At 35.6% G+C, this 22,350-nt stretch overlaps 1 protein-coding gene across 3 annotated transcripts; it reads left to right on the top strand.

The window, feature by feature from the left end:
• Positions 1–405: 405 nt before the first annotated feature.
• Positions 406–22,013, top strand: LOC127850020 (uncharacterized). Of its 3 annotated transcripts, XR_008034998.1 has the most exons (6): positions 653–809; positions 12,025–12,173; positions 13,386–13,526; positions 13,742–14,762; positions 17,351–17,452; positions 18,812–22,013. XR_008034998.1 is itself a non-coding variant. In XM_052382758.1 (5 exons), the coding sequence occupies exons 2-5, from the start codon at positions 12,143–12,145 to the stop codon at positions 19,017–19,019; spliced, it is 1,401 nt and encodes a 466-aa protein (XP_052238718.1). In that variant the 5' UTR covers positions 406–538; positions 12,025–12,142; the 3' UTR covers positions 19,020–22,013. The 3 variants fall into 3 exon arrangements, 2 of the variants coding, with proteins under 2 accessions (XP_052238718.1, XP_052238717.1); XM_052382758.1 differs by lacking the exons at positions 653–809; positions 17,351–17,452 and adding an exon at positions 406–538; XM_052382757.1 differs by lacking the exon at positions 17,351–17,452.
• The last annotated feature ends 337 nt before the right edge of the window (positions 22,014–22,350 follow it).

Here is a 22,350-nt window from a genome sequence, read left to right as displayed (position 1 = left end):
GATCATTGATACTGTTAATAATCGAATCAAATAGCAATATCCGACAAACCACTAAAACAGGTTTGTTCGAAGAACGCGCCTGTAAATACGGATACTTCTCGTGTGGCCGGTTGACTTGTATGTTTTAATTTCACTTCCATTCTTCTTTTGGTTTTCTGTTTTGTATCTATAGGTTTATGACCAGCAATATGTAATAATGTAAAATAAGCCGCGAAAACTCCGCGTAACATCCCGTACTGCGTGTGATGCAGCTAAGAACTGCACAGAAAAAAGACATTCGCTATCCTTGATCTCATTCATTGAACTATCAACGCCGTATATCTTTTTTAAAGATATTTCTTGTTTGTTTTACACAATAAGGACTATGTTTGAAAGTTAGGCCGGTTTATCTTGTGACCGGATGGACTTCATTCGGGGCATATTATGACCGGTGTGAATATAACGTTGTATACACGTGTAAGATCCGTAAACTGGCTGTCAACATAGGAAAGCGTGTAGCATTGTGAATGACTGGCCCCCTGAATGACTACAATCACAGGTAAAATATATGTTCAATTTTTTTTTTATTAAAGCACCATAAGTAAAATCCCAGAGACTTTCAATGAGGAATCATTAAATTGTCTACGTGATAAATACCATGATTACCGTATTCAATGACAAAGATTGTCAATGTCAGGGTCACCTAAAGGCGAAAGGTCGTCATCATCAAATATCGTATCGCACGTGCTGTAGGCACAATGCTTATATTATGATTTTAATTCAAATTTTATTTTCTTATTGCTTTTGATTCATAAATGGAATGTCGTGATGTAAGTAAAATATACGTTCTTCTTTTTAAATTTCCACAAATAACCTTTAAAATACATTATTCATTACATAGGGACTGTTAAGTAAAAATATTCTATTATACTACATATATACACAAGGGATGCAACTGTGAAAATTCCTGCACACAACCATGGTGTAAACAATAGCGAAAAATTTGCTTCCAAACGCAATAAATACACCAATTAAACTGTATTACAACAGCCAAGACATTTATCTTTCAGAAAATAATACACTTGGCAATAAAGTACAAGTTTTTCATTGAACTAAGAGAGAAAGTTTAATTCAAAATGCTCAAAAATCCTTACTTGGACACAGGTGTGCACAGCTGAAAACTGAGAATTCTAGAAGTAATTTTCGTATTCCTTTGTTATAAAGCTCTAATGTGAAAATACTGAGCTCAGGCCGGGAATTGAACCCACGACCCCCAGAGTGGTAGTCAGACACTTTAACCACGTCGCTAAAGAGCTAGCCCAACTGCAAGGCTGTTGGAAGTGACCTTATTTTACTACACTCCTCCCCCTTTTAATGTTTCAAGGCCCAGACACGCCCGCTACAGCATGTCGTGCATCCGCATGGCCCTCCCAGAAACCATTAAACAGCTCAGACCCATTCCCGCATTCACAGTTCTTTTTTGCCTCGTCGCCATTAATTTGAAAATACTGAGCTCAATCCGGGGATTGAACCCAAGACCTCCAGAGTGGATTACCAGGACCCGGCTTTGTGTTGACAGATGGGTTTTTATTGTTCTTACTAACAGGAGGATCCGATAGGCTATCTGCTAGCTCCAGATTACCTTGCAGGGCATTTTTGAGGACCTTCGGCTTTACGGACAGCTGAGTCGCAAATAAACTCTCAAGTTCCGTATTTTTCTCTTTCTTAAGAGATCCAACTTCTGCAGAACTGATCAATTTCTGGACAGGATGGGGCAATTGGAAGCCCGCAATCTCTTTCTCTTTCGTAGGAGATCCAACTTCTGCTAAACTCATCAGTTCCTGGACGGGATGGGGCAACTGGAAACCCACAATCCCTTTCTCTTTCTTAGGAGATACAACTTCTGCTAAACTCATCAGTTTCTGGACGGGATGGGGCATGTGAAGCCCGCAATCCCTTCCTTGCCATTTTGTTGTTCATCTCCTTTGTGGACATGATGGGGCAACTGGAAGCCCGCAATCCCTTGCTTGCCGTCTTGTTGTTCACCTTCAGATACAACATTATCATCCGCCATGTCTTCCTTGCTGAAATCAATCTGACCGAACAAGTCAGAAGTTTCATCATCCAATATCTCGCTCAACATATGCATGTCGAGATAACCATGCTTTTTCCGTTTCCTCACAATGTCGCGTGCCTGCTTTTCAGACACTCCAAGTAAAGCCATTAACTCTTCCACATCCGCAAAATTTATGCTTATTGACATTTTAAAATTTTCACAGTATTGAATAAGATTAATAAAACAATCCTCAATCACACTCAATACCCTTTAATCCTTTTAAATATTTTTATTCAAATGACACAAACAGTAAACAATATCTATGACCTTGATGGTCCACTATACAAATATACATGCACACAATCTATATGACCACTATAACCCACCTTAAATTCCCCAAAAGGTACCCCATAGAGTTGCTTACATGAATTTTATCTCATCCTCGTCGCCATTAATGTGAAAATACTGAGCTCAGGCCGGGGATTGAACCCACGACCTCCAGAGTGGTAGTCAGACACTTAAACCACGTCGCTAAAGAGCTAGCCCAACAGCAAGTCTGTTGGAAGTGACCTTATTTCACTACAGCTCTTTTGCTGGTACATATTCCTTGGATAGTTTTTTTTTTCATAGTAAAATAAAACATAATTACTATTTAGTGAGCATATTTTGCTAGAAATTCATATCAACCTGCTTCAATTTCACAATGACAATGTTTTACTTTCATTTTGGATAGTTCACATGTATTTCTAACATGCGATTTGATTGGTTGAAATTCCACTGCAGTAATAAATCCAGCCATTCACGTTCCACGTAACATTACCTGACAAATGGCATACAAATCCTTGAAGATAGTAGAAATGTAAACAAATTTAATATTTACGGTGTTTTACATATATGAAGTTACATGCAATTATGGAAGGTGTCTACTTTGATTAATAAAGTGTCTATGGATAATAAAACAAGGTAAAATTTGCTCAACTTCTCTGTATTTATTAAATTATGAAACAAAATGTGTCAAAGTGGGTGTGCACACCTGTGTCGCATTTCGAAAATTTTACCGTTTTTCATTAAACTTTCGTTTCAAACACAACTATGACCACTTTTATTGCTATAAACATAGTTATTATCTGATAGATAAATGTCTGAGCTGTTGTTATACAGTTTTTTTGGTGTAATTATTGCTTTTGGAAGCGATTTTTTTGCTATTGTTTAGACCATGATGTTGTGCAGTAAATTTGACAGTTGTATCCCTTGTATATATGTATATAGTATAAAAGAGTATTTTTTACTTAACGATCCCTGTGATTCATTAGAGCTATCTCATTTTGATTATGCCCCCCTTCGAAGAAGAGGGGGTATATTGTTTTGCTCATGTCGGTCCGTCCGTATGTATATCCGTCCACCAGATGGTTTCCAGATGATAACTCAAGAACGCTTAGGTCTTGGATCATGAAACTTCATAGGTACCTTGATCATGACTCGCAGATGACCCTTTTCAGGTCACTAGGTCGAAGGTCAAGGTCACGGTGACCTGAAATAGTAAAATGGTTTCCGGGTGATAAGTCAAGAATACTTAGGCCTAAGATCATGAAACTTCATAGGTACATTAATCATGATTTGCAGATGACCCCTATTGATTTTCAGGTCACTAGGTCAAAGGTCAAGGTCACAGTTACAAAAAACGTATTCACACAATGGCTGACACTACAACTGACAGCCCATATGGGGGGCATGCATGTTTACAAACAGCCCTTGTTTGAACATGGATGTACAGAGCTCCAGATAAGGGTCGTATTTTCGTAATTACGAATTATTTTCAACTCCGTTACATATTTATTTAAAATATTGTTGTATCATTAAGAATTAAAAAATCAAGTTACGAATATTATTTTAACATCGGTTCGTATAGATTTTCATTGAGTTCTTTTCGCGTATTAAAGATCTTTGCGGTGCTTATATAGAATGGTTATCGGGTTTGTTTAACAAAGCGCATTTTTTTCCAATGAAAGCGGCGTATACAGTCTATTTGTCAAAAAACAATGGCGGAGACCCAGAGAGCGTCCTAAAAAAACTGCAAAGCGTCCAAAAACACGCTTTGAACATATTGTACGCAAAGTGAGCCGAAGTTAGATGTTTAAAAAGACATTATAGAAAAGATCTTATACGATGTTGTATGTTCAGTTGCCGACACAGTCGGAAAAGCTAAACAAAAACGCGACACGACGGGTCCAAACTTAAACACACACAAAAAACATTGAACGAGTGGAAGAGACAAGTCCCGTGGCTAATCGTTGAAAAGATTGAAGGGGAGACCCATTTAAATGTGAAATATGTAAAAATTCATCTAAGGCATGCAATCTAAGCACAGTTTGGGCATATGAAGGTATTGGAAAAATAAAATTGTATAATACTGAAAAGACACTGTTGAACTCGTATAAATAACGTTGCTAGTATGTTTATTTGGATTTTTTTTGCATGAAAATAACCATTATTATTTATTTTTAGGTCATTTAGAAAAAATAAGAATTATTTTCAAAAACTTAGTAGTAACGTTAAAAATAAAATTTCAGAGTTAAGAATTCTTTTTGAAAATCTGGTAGTAATTTAAGAATTTCACAAAACCTTATCTGGAGATCTGATGTATGTGTATATTATATATTTATTATATCAACTAGCTTAAGAAAAAGTACATGCAAAGACTTAAATTTAATTTAGATGTTAACATAATTAAATGAAACATATTCAGAAATAGAATAGAAAATATAACCTTTAAATCATAAAATGATCACAATCATTTACTAAACACATACTTGAGTTTTTATTGTTATTATAAATAGGAAAAAATCGTTTGGGAACATAAAAAAGACAATAAAAGCAAATGGCCCAACAAGTTGGCCATTGTGCTCCTGTGGGAAAAGTGTCACATAGAAGAACAAATCGCTGGAATGTGACACCTGCAAAACTTCCTTGCCACAGTGACATGTTGTACGCCATTATGGACAGTCAGGGTTTTTTTACCTTATATAACACCAGTGCTTTCCACAGGATTTTTGTCAGGAACCCCGGGGCTGATAGGGGTGGTTCGGGAGGGGTGTCCCCTCCCGACGTTGATTTTTTAAAAATTTAACGTGTCAATTAACGTTCTGTGGTGCATTTTAACTCAAAGAAAAACAGCGTCAAAAGACATCATTTGGTGCGCTATGACTCTTCAAAAAATCCCCCTGTCATTTAAAAATATATATTATTTTTTTTTATTGTTTAATTGTTTTAAAACTTTCCCTTACTGACAGTAAAATCCTGACTCGAACGATTCTCCAATACATCCGTTTCAACCCGACTCTATTACTGCATACTTACTACTATTCAAGTTTCTTTTTATTATCCGATAATCCCGTTTATTCCGTTTTTATAAATCACTTTCTGGTAAATATTTACGATAAAAGCTCTCAATTATTTCTTTTGAACAAACCTTGCCATTTTTCTATAGTATCAAATAAATTTTAAGTGACTATTAATAGATTTGATGAAATTTTGCCTCTGAACATGCGTCAATCCTCTGACGTGTTGTGTGCTTGTTAAAACGATACACGCGACGTTGCACATGCTGCATAATTTTTGCGCTTTTTTTAATTGAGAAAAAGATTCGACACAAAATAAATTTGCAATACTAATTTGAAGCAAGCATATTTTAACGTTGCGACGTTGCCCGACGTCAATCAAAAATAATGGTCGATAGGTAAACCCGCCCTCATAAGCATTCGCGTAACCGATTGAACGATAAACATCACAGTTTGACGACTGGAAAGTTACGTGATGCATCCTTGTCTGCATTTAAATGACTGTGTAATGTGGCTTATAGAATAATCTATACGCGTATCATGCAATTCTCTTATCAATGCATTATCCATTACCCCATGTGGTGTTTATGGCGATTACTTGTGAAAGTAGGTACCGAGTGCTCTTTTAAAACAGGGAATATTGATACACTGATAGAGAAACTTTTGATTTTTTTTTACACTCTCCACTTTCTTTCACTGAAAAACACACAGGTTGGAAAATTTCAAGCGCCCCTGGTACTCTGATTTCGAAATTCAAGCGCCCCAGCAAGGGGCGCTTAAATGGCCTGAGAAAAACCTTGAACAGACGCCGAATATCGGCGTCTTCCCCCACCAAACTAGGCTGGTTTTTCCCCTTTCAGAACTAAAAATTCACCCTAAAAAAAAAAAAAAAATTATTTTTTATTTTTTTTAATAGATGTGTCTCATGATTATAATATCTCAATTCTATTTCAATTTAATCTTGCAAAACGTAATAAATTAAGAAAAAAAAACAATGAATATAGTGCAAACATGTACAAATGTATTTTAATAATGCGAGAGTAAGTAAACAAATCCTCCAAAAAGGGGAACGCGGCAAAAATTCCCACGCGCACAATTTTTCTCCAAAGTGGAAAATCCCGCGTAAAATTTCCCCCACATAAGGGCTAAAGGCCCCTTCCCCCACAACCCAAAAAAAACCTGACAGTAGCAAAATTTCCTGGCACTGTATTAAATGTTGTCGGCCAAATCATCACATTCATAAAATTTATTAATATCACATAATTGATTTTGTATTGATAATTTAAATTCTGAAATAAGTTTGTACACATATTAATATAGCATTAATGGAGAAAAATTGAATAGATCAAATGGCCCAAAAAGATAACCATGTTGTTCCTGTTGGAAAAGTGTCACATAGAAGAACAAAGTGCTGGAAAATGTGATAAACATATTAACTCAATCACTATTAATGCAAACCAGGCACTTGGATTTGTTCGCTGCAACTTAAAATTTAGCTCATCAAAAGTTATCATGCTTACAAAGCAATAGCTGAGGCCTAAATTAGATAAGCCACATAAAAAGCTAAAATAAATATGATAGACAATCATGCTATATAAAATTATTCACCATGTAGATGCCATCACTCCTCCTGATAATCTCCTGTAGATCGCCGATCCAGACTCAGCAGTATTAATTGCTTTCGACAGATGCAAACCTCAAAAGACTCCCTATAAGTTCTCATTCTACCCAAGATCAGTAATCCAATGGAACTCACTACATCCCAACATAAGGAAGCCACAGTAGAAATTTTCAAAACCTTTACTCTTCTTGCTGTCATTGTCCCCTTTAATTCTATCCACCTGTAAATGCAATTATGTAAATAATTTTAAAAGGAGTGCTGTATCAGAAGAAGAAGAAAGCCAAATATTTATAGAATTTTAGGGTCTGGTATGATACTGGTTGTCTTGCTTTGTGCATGCTGACCCCTGTTCAGTTCAGCTCTTAAGTACTCAGAAGTAGTGAATATTGCAGAAAATTAATTCAATCTGGTTGGACTGAAATATTAACAGAAAAATGCGTTAACTCTTGCAATAGTCTCTGTGACTTAGGGATTATGTACGTTTTTCATAATAGATGGTAATTAAGCATTTTAAACAGATTTTCTAATGAACTTAGAACCAAGCTTGGTGTAATGTTTGTGTTTGATAAATACATGTATACCAGTACTATCAGGGCTGTTAATTCCGTTCGTCAGCTTTTTTATGACACCCCTCTTAGAGAAGTTTTGAGACAATGTGGCATCTTTGCTGTATGGCTATGTCTTGTTTTAATACGCCCGTTTTTCAAAACTTGACGTATTATAGTTTCACCCTCGGCAGGCGGGCGGCGGCGTCCACAGCAGTGTCCGCTCTCTAATTCAAATAGTAATCATCAGATCTTCACCAAACTTGGTCAGAAAGTGTATCTAGACAATATCTAGGTCAAGTTCGAATATGGGTCATGCTGGTTCAAAAACTAGGTCATGGGGTCACTTAGCGAATTTCAGGGGTTTGGCATGGTGTCCGCTCCCTAATTGAAGTAGTTTTCATCAAATCTTCACTAAACTTGACAATATCTAGGTCAAGTTTGAATATGGGTCATGCAGGGTCAAAAACTAGGTCACAGGGTCACTCGGTGCATTTCAAGGATTTAGCATTGTGTCCGCTCTCTAATTGAAGTAGTTGTCATCCGATCCTCACCAAATTTGGTCAGAAGTTGTGTCTGAATGATATCTAGGTCAAGTTTTAATATGGGTCATGCCAGGTCAAAAACTAGGTCACAAGGTCACTTATTGAATTTCAAGCATTGAGCATGGTGTCTGCTCTCTAATTGAAGTAGTTTTCATCGATCTTCACCAAACTTGGTCAGAAGTTGTATCTAGACAATATCTAGGTCAAGTTCGAATATGGGTTATGCCAGGTCAAAATCTAGGTCATGGAGTCACTTAGTGTATGGTGTCCGCTCTCTAATTGATGTACTTTTCATCTGATCCTCACTAAATTTGGTCAGAAGTTGTGTCTAGATGATATGTAGGTCAAGTTCAAATATGCGCTGCTTAATCTTCAAAACTATATCATTTTGCCACTCAAATGGTAAAGTTATCAAGTTGTCCAAAACCTTCAAACAGGCGTATCTTGTGACAGTTTGGCACTCTTGTTTATGTTTATTGTAGCAATAAATTTTGCTGCATTAAGCCTCTGCATTCGTCTTATACTCATTATGCTATGCTAATTATTATGCAATATATAAATATTTGTCAACGGCTTTTGTCATCTTGCAAATTTATTTAATTATCTGCATTCATATCAATTTTTCATCAATTAAACTATACATGCATGGAGGAAAAGAATGATGAAACAGCAAAGTTAAGTTTAAGAGTCTAAAAGATTTTTTTTCAAATTAGTCTTTATTAAGTTGACAGTGCTCCAGCTAGGCCTAAATTGAAGGGCACCCCGCTCTGCCCCTCCGAACCTCCGCCCTGCCCTTCCTAGGGCCCCACTGCCCTTTTTAGCTTGACTATTATATATGAAATATATATAGTGGAGCTATCCTACTTACCCCGTATTCGGCGTTTCCGTTAGTGTTAGCGTGCAACTGTTAAAGTTTTCGTACTACCCCAATTATTATCATTGTCCCTTGACATATTGCTTTCATATTTTGCATACTTGTTAACCAACATGACCCCAACTTATAAACAATGGCAGACAACTCTATCAAGCATTTTGTCATAATTATGGCCCCTTTTCCACTTAGAATATGCAGCAAATGTTAAAGTTTGCGTACTACCCCAAATATTTTCAATGTCCCTTGACATATTGCTTTCATATTTTGCATACTTGTTTACCATCATGACCCCAACCTGTAAACAAGAGCAAACAACTGTATCAAGTATTTTGACAGAATTATTGCCTCTTTTATACTTAGAATATGCATATTATTGATAAATCTATGTTAAACTTTGCGTACTACCCAAATATTTCCTATATCCTTTGACATATTGCTTTTATATTTTGCATACTTGTTAACCAACATGACCCAAACCTATAAACAAGAGCAAACCACTGTATCAAGCATTTTGACATAATTATGGCCCCTTATACACTTAGATAATTGAACATTTTGCTTAAATTGCCATTACTTCTTTATTTATTATCACATTTTATTATTTCTTTGACAAAACAACACTTACCTGAATACCACAATGGATTCCTTCCAAACAATACCCCACGCCCCTACCGAGAATCCCTTTACCCCCCCCCCCCCAACCTCCTACCCCCCCAATTTTTTTAATTTTTTTTAAACATCATCTCATCAATTACCACACCCCACATTATACCCCCCAACCTACCCCCCAATTTTTTTTTTAACATCAATTTATAAATTACCCCACCCCACGTTATACCCGCCTCTCACCCCACCCCTACCCCCCCCCCCCCAATTTTTTTTTTCCTGTTTTTATTTTTGAAAGACCATTTAATAAATGACCACACCATACATTATACCCCCTCTCAACTCCCCGCCCCACCCCCCCACCCCCTTTAAAGATAATTTATTTTTCCTTTTTTTATTTTTGAAAGATCGTCAATTATTGAATATGAACAATTTCCCCATGATGTCTTACGTTTTACTGTCAAGCACTCGAATAGTCGAACGCGCTGTCCTCTGAAAGCTCTTGTTTACATATGATTATTAATAAATCTCTTATTACATTGTAATTAATTTATTTCTCATTGTAGACATTATAATTTAATGGTTTAATAATAATGGGAATAATAGATTCTAACAATAATTAATAACATAAATAAACATGCAACAGGAGGCATTCCAGAAACGCCAGCGCGCTGGAAAGTGCCCTTTTGACAAAATACTGCGCGTGGGAAGTGCTCTTTTGACAAAAAAGCCCCCCCTGCCCTTTACAAATCCTAGCTGGAGCACTGGTTGATTCATCCATTCAAGAATAATTAATCATATTGAAGTGTTACATGGCAAATTGAAATAGACCATATAGTAAATGAAATTATGTCTTATAGAAAATGCATGTCTTCAGACATTTATGGTTTTTGTGATCTTTTCTTCCATCAAGTGTCATCTGTTAGATGAGCCTTGTCATGCAAAAATGGGTCTTATGCCATCATCTGTGCAGTCTGGTTAGGACCTACCCTGTCTGCTAATGAAACCAGGACACCTTGCTTGACTTGATAGTGGATACACATGAAGGTCTGGAGCTAAGCCGGTAGCATATGCATATGGCATAAGACCAACTTAAGCTCAATGCACATTTACCCTTTCCCTCTAAGAAGCAAAGTGAAAATGGCTATGTGCAAACAGCATAAAACCAGAACAGCCTGCAAGTAACTTGCAGTCTGTTCAGGTTTTATGCTGTTTGCTGCTCATCAGTCCCTAATTAGGGTTGGAAATGAAGCCTTTAAAACTTGAATCCAATAAAAAAAGTATGAAATTAAATTTATCTTTCTAAGGGGCTACACATTCCTAAAAATATGTCTCTTAAGTGGTAAACAGTTAAATGTCACAAACATATTATGTTAGTGTATGATACTTAGGGAAGTAAAGTTTGTAACAGAACACCAGTTGTATTATTCTATCTCTATCGTGCTTGCTTTATGAAAGCATGCTTAACATATTTGTTGAGTCTTGCTTAAGAACAAGAAATGTCAAATTGTTGCTTGTTCATTGGAAAGGCCACTAAACAATCAGTGACAAAAACATGTTAAATGAAAGTATTGAGTACATAACTGTAATACTTTGCAGATCTTATGGTGGATTTAGTTTATATCGTTAATATAATCAAACTGAAATGTACACAAGAACATGGTAAGAATTATAAACACTTAGAACCTTAAAAAAAATTGTTAAACAAATTAAATAAACATCTCCAGGCTATATCAATGTTGTTTTGAAAAAATGGTTTTGAGTTAGGGAAATAATTTCAAACTCATAAAATATTGTGTTTGCAGTGCTCTTTTGATGTTAAGAGAAAAAGTTTGAGGGGACAGAAATGTTTTATATTTCATGTCATTTAGTACCACATGCTTATATAATAATTCAAATTTACACTTTGCCTTGTTTAATGAACAGGAGATTACAATCAGAAATGTGACATACCTGTCTTTGAATTTCTTTTCACTTTGTGCATGTCCAATTTATGTAATTTAAGCAATCATTACGTCCTCAAGCATGTGATCATTTGAGAAAAAATAACCGCGTGCGAAGCGAAAATAATTGCTTTACAATAATTACACTGCAATACCGTATGTGAGCAAAATTAATTGCTTTAGAAAAATTATATATTGCAATATGTGTTTCTTTGCCTGTCTGTGATTTTAATGTAAGGGCAGAACTTACAATTCACTGGTTAACATCAATTTAGTACACAAGCTTGTCACTGTAATTTTGCAAAGGCATGTTTATTCTGTACATCTATTAATGTACCTTCAAATATTGTTTTGTTGGTGCTTGCAATCACAAATATTTGTTCAATATTTAATGGATGTAAAACCTTTTTATTTTTACTATTATTTTTTAAATTGGGAACTGATATAAATAACTTAAGCATGGCCTTAAATGACAAAGTTCTTTGATTTCATAACAGATAATGATTGATTGTTGTAGTGGCAGGGTTAGTGGGCTAAATGGAAGGATTCAGCACATTTGGTGGTCGTATATAAGTGATGCACCTGTCAACCATGACAGCTTGTGACGGACTGGATTCTCTGATCATCGGAGCACTATGGATGTATCACCGTGTATTCTGTTTATTTGTAAGCATATTTTTATTTGATTTATCTGATTTTAACATTTTAAGGCTTTGTATCTTTCAAGACTCCCATGAAGAATCTTTAAATATTTAACTTTTAATTAGTTTTTTTTATGCCTCTGTATGGGCAGCATATTGTGTCTGTCGAATTATTGATATGGAATTAAAACAATATTTGTTTATATTTATAATTGTTATTCTAACTTTGCAATAATAATATTTATGTAGACGATTTTGTGCCCAATTCATATGGTCTATACCCTATGAAGGATTTTCACTGGACTTGGTTCAAAAGTTTATTTAATTGTGATTATGTGCAAGAGCCATGTGTCTGTCATAGCAGCTATGGGTGAAGATCACACTTTAAGGTCAAGTGTTTGAGCTAACCTTAGTATGAGTATTTGCATGTCCATCAATATCATCTATAAATCTAGACTAAATTTTGATGAAACTTTGCTCAAATGTTAATTGAAACAATACGCAGGGGGCATGTGTCAGTCACACCTGCTGAAGCTCACGGTAAAACATTTCAGCTTTCATTTCCATGTCGGCACCATATCTACTAAGCCCTTCAAAATGTTTCATGTAACCAGGCACAAATGTCTAGTTCATGTAGATGGCAAGCAGATGGCCTGAGTAAGTTACACTTGCGAAAGCCTAAAGGTCACACTTTAATGACAAATGGATGATTCTTTGATGCTCCTTAACCCTTTGAAGGATTTTCATGCAGTTTACATTAACATCATGATACCATGTGCAGAATGTGTGAGTCAGTCATGTCAGTAAAGGTCATACTCAAAATGATCATGGGGAGTAGAGATATTACTGTCTCTTGAATGGCATTGTTTACATAATAATATACTTGTCTTTTTAAATGCCAGTAGTTGATGGTTACTCTTATTACAAAGTACAATCAATTACAAAAAAATATGTAGTTGATGTGACAATCTCAATATTTTTACAGATACTGACTTGCATTTTCTTGCTGATAACAAGTTTTCTCATAAATATATTTTGTCAGAACATAAAAATAGCAACCTTTAAATATGGTAAAATATTGTGCACTCAGCAGTGCCCAGTAGAGACACAATAAGCACATAAATGTCATGTACTAGTATTACATTTGTTATTGCAAGAACCATAAGCTATGGTAACCATGGATATGACATTAATGTGATGTTTTCCATTTGTTATATTTCTTTCACTTATTTGGCAGGTTTGACCACATGCATATTTGACTTGTTTACGATGGCTGACCAGTTCATGGGAGGGGTCAGTGGCTCAAGAGAAATGAGCACTGGTCAAGATCAGCTGGACGGGTATTGCAATCAGCCTGAATTGGTGACTGGACATGAAGGTGATTATAAGTCTTGGTTTAATTGAAATGTCATTCCTGTCCACAGGCGCAGAGTAATTATGTAATGATAGGTCACTTTAATTGCCTTTGGTCTTACCTAAAAGTAATCAGAATTCTACCCTTTTTTGTACTTTGTAAATGAAGGTTAAAATGTGCAAGAAAATTTTATTTCATTATTCGTTTTTTAAGAAACATAATAAATATGTATGCTTCAGGTGAGTCATTTCCAGGCTACAGTCTGCGAATGGTACAAGTTCTTATGTCGCCAGGTCAGTCTGACATCTCACACATCATGAAACACACCAGCCACATTCCACCCAGCATGTCATGTGACCCTTCTGTCATGGGAACGATGCAATCTGACCAGTTAGCAAGCCTGAAGCAGTCTGTCATGGAACATGCCAACCTTGGTCGCAGTCACCCAGACCTGAAAAGGTTCTTGCCAACTTTCACTGGGACCTGTGCTCGAGACCATCTCTCACCACACGGTTTCCTGCAACTTGTCTCAATCGGCAACCACTTTAAAGAGTCTTATCTAAACAAATTGGAACACAAGAGGATGAAGCCTGTGTATTCCAGTTTACATGTAGAGACCATTGAATCAAGTGCGGCATATCAGAGTGTTCTGGGTTTGCTACATGGAATGGTAGCAAAGAATCAATTTAATAAAATGAAAATACAAAAAATCACAAGACAAATGTGTGACACCTATGACGCCAAACTCCCATCATGTTCCTGTGGCCGCATTCGTGATCTCTCCCCATTCTTTACCCAGGCCATTGCAACAGGAAGGCATGCGTTCAAAAATACTTCACCACATGACCTAGAAACACTGTTCAAAACACACTTGAACAGCACTTGGTTAGATACACACTTGAACAGCACTTGGTTAGATACTACAAGCCTTCAACTATTCCGTGTAGCAATGCAATACCAGTGTCCGGCTGACAAAGCTCATTGCCAGGATTGGAGCCTCTGTAACATGTTCACCAGGGAAATTCTACACAATCTGTACAACCTGTCAGCAGACTACCTCTACAGCTTGTACACTGACCCTATATACCAGTCGTTTGCCAGACTGAAGGCGTATCCGTTTCTACAGCAAGTTGTCAATCGAGCCACTGGGCCCTCTACAAACCAGTCCATGTTTGTTTCCTTTGGAGACCTGAACTTCCTGCAATATGTGCGAACCAGTCTGTCTTATATCAAGAGGGAAAGCCCCAAATTAGCGTCAAGGTAGGAATGGTTGATTATTTTCAACCATATAGAAAATCAAACTTTTGCACTTTAATTTATTTTCATACTATTCAATTACTTTAAAGTTTTAAACGTGTTCACTGATGTTGTGTAACAAATATTATTTCATTTACATTCATGTAGTAAGTGAAATTTGTAGGCGTTGTTAAATGTTAAGAGTAGTATGTTCTAATGACCCCCAGAACTTACAGATGTTGTGAGGAATATTGTGATTGGCTTGTCCGTTATTTTTTTGTTCTTCTGTCCATAGAAGGTTATGTAAAAATGGCACATTTTGTATAACATCAATAAGGCATCCTACACTATTTTGAGGCTTAAATAAATGGCGAACACCATTCCATTACACATACATTTCACTTGACTTTATTTTTGCCTTCACATTGACCTACTTAAAAGTACTTTTTGACTTGGCCTTAATCAGAAGTCCGATTGCTTGGTTAACTCAACATCGCACAGTTTGTGTAACATTAGTAACGCTTTGTACACAGCTTTATATGCTTGCATTATGGTTATCATGTGTTTCCACACTATCAACACAACCATATCATTAGACCTCATTTTTAGCTCATCTATTTTTTTATTTTTTAAAAGAGCTATTGTCATCACCTTGGCGTCAGCGTCGGCGTCCGGTTAAGTTTTGCGTTTAGGTCCACTTTTCTCATAAAGTATCTATGCTATTGCATTCAAACTTGGTACACTTACTTACTATCATGAGGGGACTGGGCAGGCAAAGTAAGATATGTCTGACGTGCATTTTGACAGAATTATGTGCCCTTTTTATACTTAGAAAATTGAAAATTTTGGTTAAGTTTTGTGTTTAGGTCCATTTTATTCTTTAAGTATCAAAGCAATTGCTTTCATACTTGCAACACTTACTATCATAAGGGGACTGTGCAGGCAAAGTTATGTAACTCTGACTGGCATTTCGACAGAATTATGTGCCCTTTTTATACTTAGAAAATTGAAAATTTGGTTAAGTTTTGTGTTTAGGTCCACTTTATTCCTAAAGTATCAAAGCTATTGCTTTCATACTTGCAACACTTACTAACTATCATAAGGGGGACTGTGCAGGCAAAGTTATGTAACTCTTGACTGGCATTTTGACGGAATTATGGGCCCTTTATACTTAGAAAATTGAAAATTTGGTTAAGTTTTGTGTTTTGTTCCACTTTACCCCTAAGTATCATAGGTATTGCTTTCATACTTGGAACACTCGCAAACTATCATAAGGGGACAGTAAAGGACAAGTTGTATAACTCTGGTTGTCATTTTTACGGACTTATGGCCCTTTTTTGACTTAGTAACTTTGAATATATGGTTAAATTTTGTGTTTACATCCACTTTACTTCTAAAGTATCAAGGCTATTGCTTTCAAACTTCAAATACTTTCATGCTATCATGAGGGTATTGTACCTGGCAAGTTGAATTTGACCTTGACCTTTGAATGACCTTGACTCTCAATGTCAAATTATTAAATTTTGTTAAAATTGCCATAACTTCTTTATTTATGATTAGATTTGATTGATACTTTGACAAAACAACATTTACCTGACATACCACAATAGACTCCACCCAAACCATCCCCCATGCCCCCCTCCCCCTGAATCCCCCCCCCCCCCCTCTTTTTTTTAAAAAGATCATCTAATAAATGATCACCACACCTTCACACTATACCCCGCCCCAACATCCCCCTCCCAACATGGATTTTTTATGCCCCCCTTCGAAGAAGAGGGGGTATATTGTTTTGCACATGTTGGTAGGTCGGTCGGTCCGTCCGTCCACCAGATGGTTTCCGGATGATAACTCAAGAACGCTTACGCCTAGGATCATGAAACTTCATAGGTACATAGATCATGACTCGCAGATGACCCCTATTGATTTTCAGGTCACTAGGTCAAAGGTCAAGGTCACAGTGTCCCGAAATAGTAAAATGGTTTCCGGATGATAACTCAAGAACGCTTATGCCTAGGATCATGAAACTTCATAGGTACATTGATCATGACTCACAGATGACCCCTATTGATTTTCAGGTCACTAGGTCAAAGGTCAAGGTCACGGTGACCCGAAATAGTAAAATGGTTTCCAGATGATAACTCAAGAACGCTTATGCCTAGGATCATGAAACTTCATAGGTACATTGATCATGACTTGCAGATGACCCCTATTGATTTTCAGGTCACAAGGTCAAAGGTCAAGGTCATTTGAAAAAAAGTTATGAGCTATTGTCATGACCTTGGCATCGGCATCTGGTTAAGTTTTGTGTTTAGGTCCATTTTTCTCATAAAGTATCAAAGCTATTGCATTCAAACTTGGTACACTTACTTACTATCATTAGGGGACTGGGCAGGCAAAGTAAGATAACTCTGGTGTGCATTTTGAAAGAATTATTTGCCCTTTTTATACTTAGAAAATTGAAAATTTGGTTAAGAAAAAAGTATACTTTTTGCAATTGGGAATATCGCCAAATTTCGGCTATAAAATCTGGCCAAAAAAAACCTCTGCCTAGCATCATGAAACTTCATAGGTACATTGATCATGACTGGAAGATGACCCCTTTTGATTTTCAGGTCACTAGGTCAAAGGTCAAGGACACAGTGACTCGAAACTGTAAAATGGTTTCCAGGTGATAACTCAAGAATACTTAGGCCTAGGATCATGAAACTTCACAGGTACATTTATCATGACTTGCAGATGATCACTATTGATTTTTTACTATAAAGCCTTGCATCATGCATAGATTAGTGTACAAGTAGTACTGCTTTGTTAGTTGTTAAATATTATAAGTTAAAGAATAAAAGAAACATTAAATGGGTGGATTTGGTCAGCTGTATCGGGAGAAGGAGGCTGAATATGTCACGAAATTAGTCAGTGAAAACCAAGATTTGGTCAGGGAAAAGTCAGTGAAAAGTCAGGGAATTTTATTTCATCAGGTTGGTGGCAACCCTGATAAACTACATAGCAACTTCATATTTGGCTTACTGGGGGGCATTGTGTTTCTCAAAGAAATCTTGTTTTTTATGCCCCCGGATCGAAAGATAGCGGGTATATTGTTTTTGGCCTGTCTGTCATTGTATGTGTGTGTCCCAAACTTTAACCAAAACTTTAGCCTTGGTCATAACTTTTGCAATATTCAAGATAGCAACTTGATATTTGGCATGCATGTGTATCTCATGGAGCTGCACATTTTGAGTGGAGAAAGGTCAAGGTCATCCTTCAAGGTCAAAGGTCAAAAAAACAAATTCAAAAACTTTAACCAAAACTTTAACCTTCTTTATAACTTTTGCAATATTGAAGATAGCAACTTGATATTTGGCATGCATGTGTATCGCATGGAGCTACACATTTTAAGTGGTGAAAGACCAAGATCAAGGTCATCCTTCAAGGTCAAGGGTCAAATTTATGGCTTCAAAGCGGTGCAATAGGGGGCATTGTGTTTATGACAAACACATCTCTTGCTGCTTTTTTTTTCATTTTTGGAAGATAATGTAATAAATGACCACACCCCCACACTATACACCCTCTCCACTCCACCCCTCCCTCCTTTTGATTGAAATTGAGATAGGTCCCTTCACCTTTAAAAAGAAAAATAGATGAGCAGTCTGCACCAGCAAGGCGGTGCTCTTGTTACCTTTACATTTACCTACTTTTTTGACTAAGACCAAAGTCTAACTTATTTCAAACTGACATGTTTGGTCTAACATCAATACTGATTGCTACAAATCTTTCCATGGACCTGCTTTTTGACTTAAAATTATTGAGTTGGGCCAATGACTCAATTCTGACAAAGCTTCTACTGGGCACACTTGCATTTATTGAACAAATAGTCGTTTTTTTAATTCATATTATGATATATGTCAAGAAAGCAAACCATTTGCAGGTGTATATGTTAAAGTAATTGTGGTAGCTAAATTATAATTTCACATTTGTAGTTCAGGTGTTGTTTTTTTTAATGAAAATCGTGATAGCTGTGCATGAGTACTGTAACATTGTACAACAACCTAATTATATAAATGTTTGTGTTTTTTCAGGCTGATATTTGAGATATTTCAGAAGAATAATGGCCAGAAAGCTGGTGGTGAATTGTTCTTTAGAATCCTCAACGACGGCGAAGAAATCTCAAACCTCATTCAAGGCTGCAGCAAAGCAATCAAACTTTGTCCACTGCGCAATCTGATTTCCATGGTATCTGATTTCAGAAAAGATTTTCTACATCAGTGCTTTCAGTTTTCACTTTAAATGTTCAGTATTTATTTTTAATTCTGCCCCTTCCATCTATTGATGCAAAAGAGGCAATTTCATGTCCGTCTGTATGATGTTTACCATACTGTTTGTTTTTCTTTAGCACCAACATAGGTAGCTACAACACTTAGATATTATACAAGTGCTGCTTATTACTATTTCTTCCTGGGAAGTCTAGTCTCCACTTTATCACTTACTGGTAACTCCCCTAGGGAAGTGCTGTACCCCCAATACCTTGCACCGGTAATTCCTTAAGGTTGTCTGGTATCCAATACATACCGGTAACTCCCATAAGGTAGTCTGGTATCCAATATATTACTTTCGAGTACCGGGTATCTCCCCTAAATTAGTCTGGTATCCAATATATATAACTTTTCCAGTAACTCACCTAAGGAAGTGTGTTATCCAATATACCACTTACCGGTAACTCCCCTAAAGTGGTCGTCTGTTATCCAAAATATAACTTACCGGTAACACAACTTAGGTAGTCTGGTATTCCATATATCAATTACCAGTGACTCCTTTAAATTAGTCTGTTATCTAATATATCACTTACCGGTTACTCCCCTATATTAGTCTGTTATCCAATATATCAGTTACCTGTAACTCCCCTAAATTAGTCTGTTATCCAATATATCAGTTACCGGTAACTCCCCTAAATTAGTCTGTAATCCAATATATCAGTTACCAGTAACTCCCCTAAATTAGTCTGTTATCCAATCCATGTATATCACTTACCGGTAAGTCCCCTAAATTAGTCTGTAATCCAATATATCACTTACCGGTAACTCAACTAAGGTAGTCTGGTATCCAATATATCAGTTACCGGTAACACCCCTGAAGTAGTTTCATATCCAATATATCACTTACTGGTAACTCCCCTGACGTAGTATGGTATCCAATGTATCACTTTCTTGTTACTCCCCTAAGGTAGTCTGGTATCCAAAATATCACTTACGGGTAACTCCCCTCAGCTTGTCCAAAGTCCTCTACACCACTTACCTCTTTTTAGAACAATTTGATATAAGAAGAGGTATGATTATTTAGCTGTGTATGGAGTTGTGAAAATTTACCTTTGCTATGACTGTTTTTAAAGATAACATACTGTTTATTACTAGGTATTATTTAAAAACATGTACCATACTTTTGTGATGTTAAAAGAAGTTAATTAACTTGTTTTAAGGAATGTTTGACCCAGTCAAAGTGTTAATTGTAATTTCAAAAAGTATTATGTTTTTTTTTGCATTTGTACAAGTAAATACATAAGCTTTCATTGTTTTTAGTAAAATTACATTGAGACATTTGCTGTGAAACTAGTATTGATAGATTTATTATGTTGTAGCGAGTTAACTTTATATTTTTTTAGATAAATGTGTTTTGTGTTCATTCCATTAAAAGGAACATTGCATATCAAATTCAAGATTGTTTAAGTGCATCTCCTCTTTTAAGTTCAAGAATTGGTTAAGTGTGTTACAGTGTATACCTTACTCTGCAGATATATGTATTGCAACGATGCACAATTTGTTCTTATATTAATTCTTTTTATGTTTTTGTCAAAGTTTAACTATTCACTTGCTGAAAATGTTGTGCATTTTTTTTGTAAATAAGTGATACATTATATTTATAATTTCAAAGCTCTAATCCATTTCAACTAATGACTTTGAATGAATTCATTTTGTAACTTTTGTCATTGGACAGAATGTTCGATCGGTTAACATCTTCTTTGAAGTTGTTTGGATCGCACAGGGATAACCAATATATACTGAAAGAATTCTTCTGATTAATTACATTGAATTGTTTAACATGTGTAACTTTTTATAAGTTCTTTTAGTTTATAAATATTGATTTTAAAGTTTTAATGAACATGTATGAAGTATTTTTAATACTAAGAACTATGATACACATACCTGCCTTAGGACAAATAAAAACTGTAAAGTATTCTAAAGAAATCCGAACACCAGTAGTTAGATTTGTTTAATTTATTCACATCTAAAGGTATGCAAAAGAAAGTGGGTTGTAATGTGTTAATGTTAAAGCATGTATATACGATCTTGTCAAATATTTATTTATTAATATAAAATGTGTAAAAACTTATTATACATATATTTCAATATAAACTAAAATAAAAGTTAAGAAGAACATGTGTCGAAAAATGCTAAATAAGCCAGATATTTAATTCTGAAATCGAAAAAGGCTGTACAGCCGAATTCGCCAGCATGTATATCATGCATGTACGATGTGAATCTAAATTTAGTTTAACGGTTCATTTGAAATTCCTGCAGCGATATCGATTCATACGACACACGAACACTTACTAAAAAGACGAATGCATCGGTTATTGTAGGAAAATAATTACGAATTATCTTCGTCACAATCGGCTCGGGGCGCTAATTTGTATTTGCTGTATTTTATGAAATTCGTCTTAAATGTATCATTTTTCTTGCATATTGTGTGTTATTAGAACATATTTGTATCAATATTTTACAATTCAGCACATATAAAAATCGTATATACCCGCTTTAAGATAAAGTTAAACATTAAGTTGTATTTGCCCCTTATTTTGTGGTGATATCATTCATGCTTGAGCCTTTTTTTCCCATTGATCACATTGATAAATTACTTGGACTGGTTTACATATTGTATGTGCTAAAATCCTATATCAAAACTATCAATTGTTTTTGTTTAATACTTACATATAGAGCTGTTATTGTTGTAAATATTTGTCTCAGTGGAAGTCACTGATCATTGCTCAAACCTAGAAGGTTTAGAATGGCTGTGATATTTTAAGTTATTATCATTTTTATAAACATTTTATTATTATAATGCAGCTAATTTGTGCGTTGTAAATATAAACATGCTGATTGGTTCATAACGTTTTTTCCTGTCTGAATGATTATTTTTCCTGACAAAAATGTAGTGTAGAACAATTTAATATTTGTAAATTATATGTAATTTACCACATGTTTGATGCATTGTTTGAGGACTAAAAAATACATATGATGTGACTGCGTAGATGAAAAAAATTAAATGATCAATTGAAGAACAGCCAGATAATACATGTGTTCTTATTATTTATATGCTTTTTACATTGAATTTAAAAGCAGCTGAATTGCTTTTCTGATTAGTTGACCTTGTTAACTAGTTTATATGACATAATGTTTATAATATTATGTAATTGTGTGTGTGTTTAAATTCACTCTGAAGTTGTAGTTATTATATATCAGAGGGGGTTATCATGTGATGGTCAAGATGGCGACGTCCATGCCGAGACAGTTATTTTTCGCCGTTTTATGCCCTTTATTTATTTAGTTAAAATAACGCTCACTTT

This window comes from Dreissena polymorpha, chromosome 11 (genome assembly GCF_020536995.1).
Source record: "Dreissena polymorpha isolate Duluth1 chromosome 11, UMN_Dpol_1.0, whole genome shotgun sequence".
NCBI classification, from domain to species: domain Eukaryota; kingdom Metazoa; phylum Mollusca; class Bivalvia; order Myida; family Dreissenidae; genus Dreissena; species Dreissena polymorpha.
This window is presented reverse-complemented; position numbering and strand designations above follow the sequence as displayed.

Bases quoted from the DNA above. Each gene is read 5' to 3' on its own strand.
- LOC127850020 (XM_052382758.1), top strand. From the start codon at position 12,143: ATGGATGTATCACCGTGTATTCTGTTTATTT. The intron at 12,174-13,385 runs GTAAGCATATTT...CTTATTTGGCAG, and splicing joins ACCGTGTATTCTGTTTATTT to GTTTGACCACATGCATATTT. The intron at 13,527-13,741 runs GTGATTATAAGT...TGTATGCTTCAG, and splicing joins ATTGGTGACTGGACATGAAG to GTGAGTCATTTCCAGGCTAC.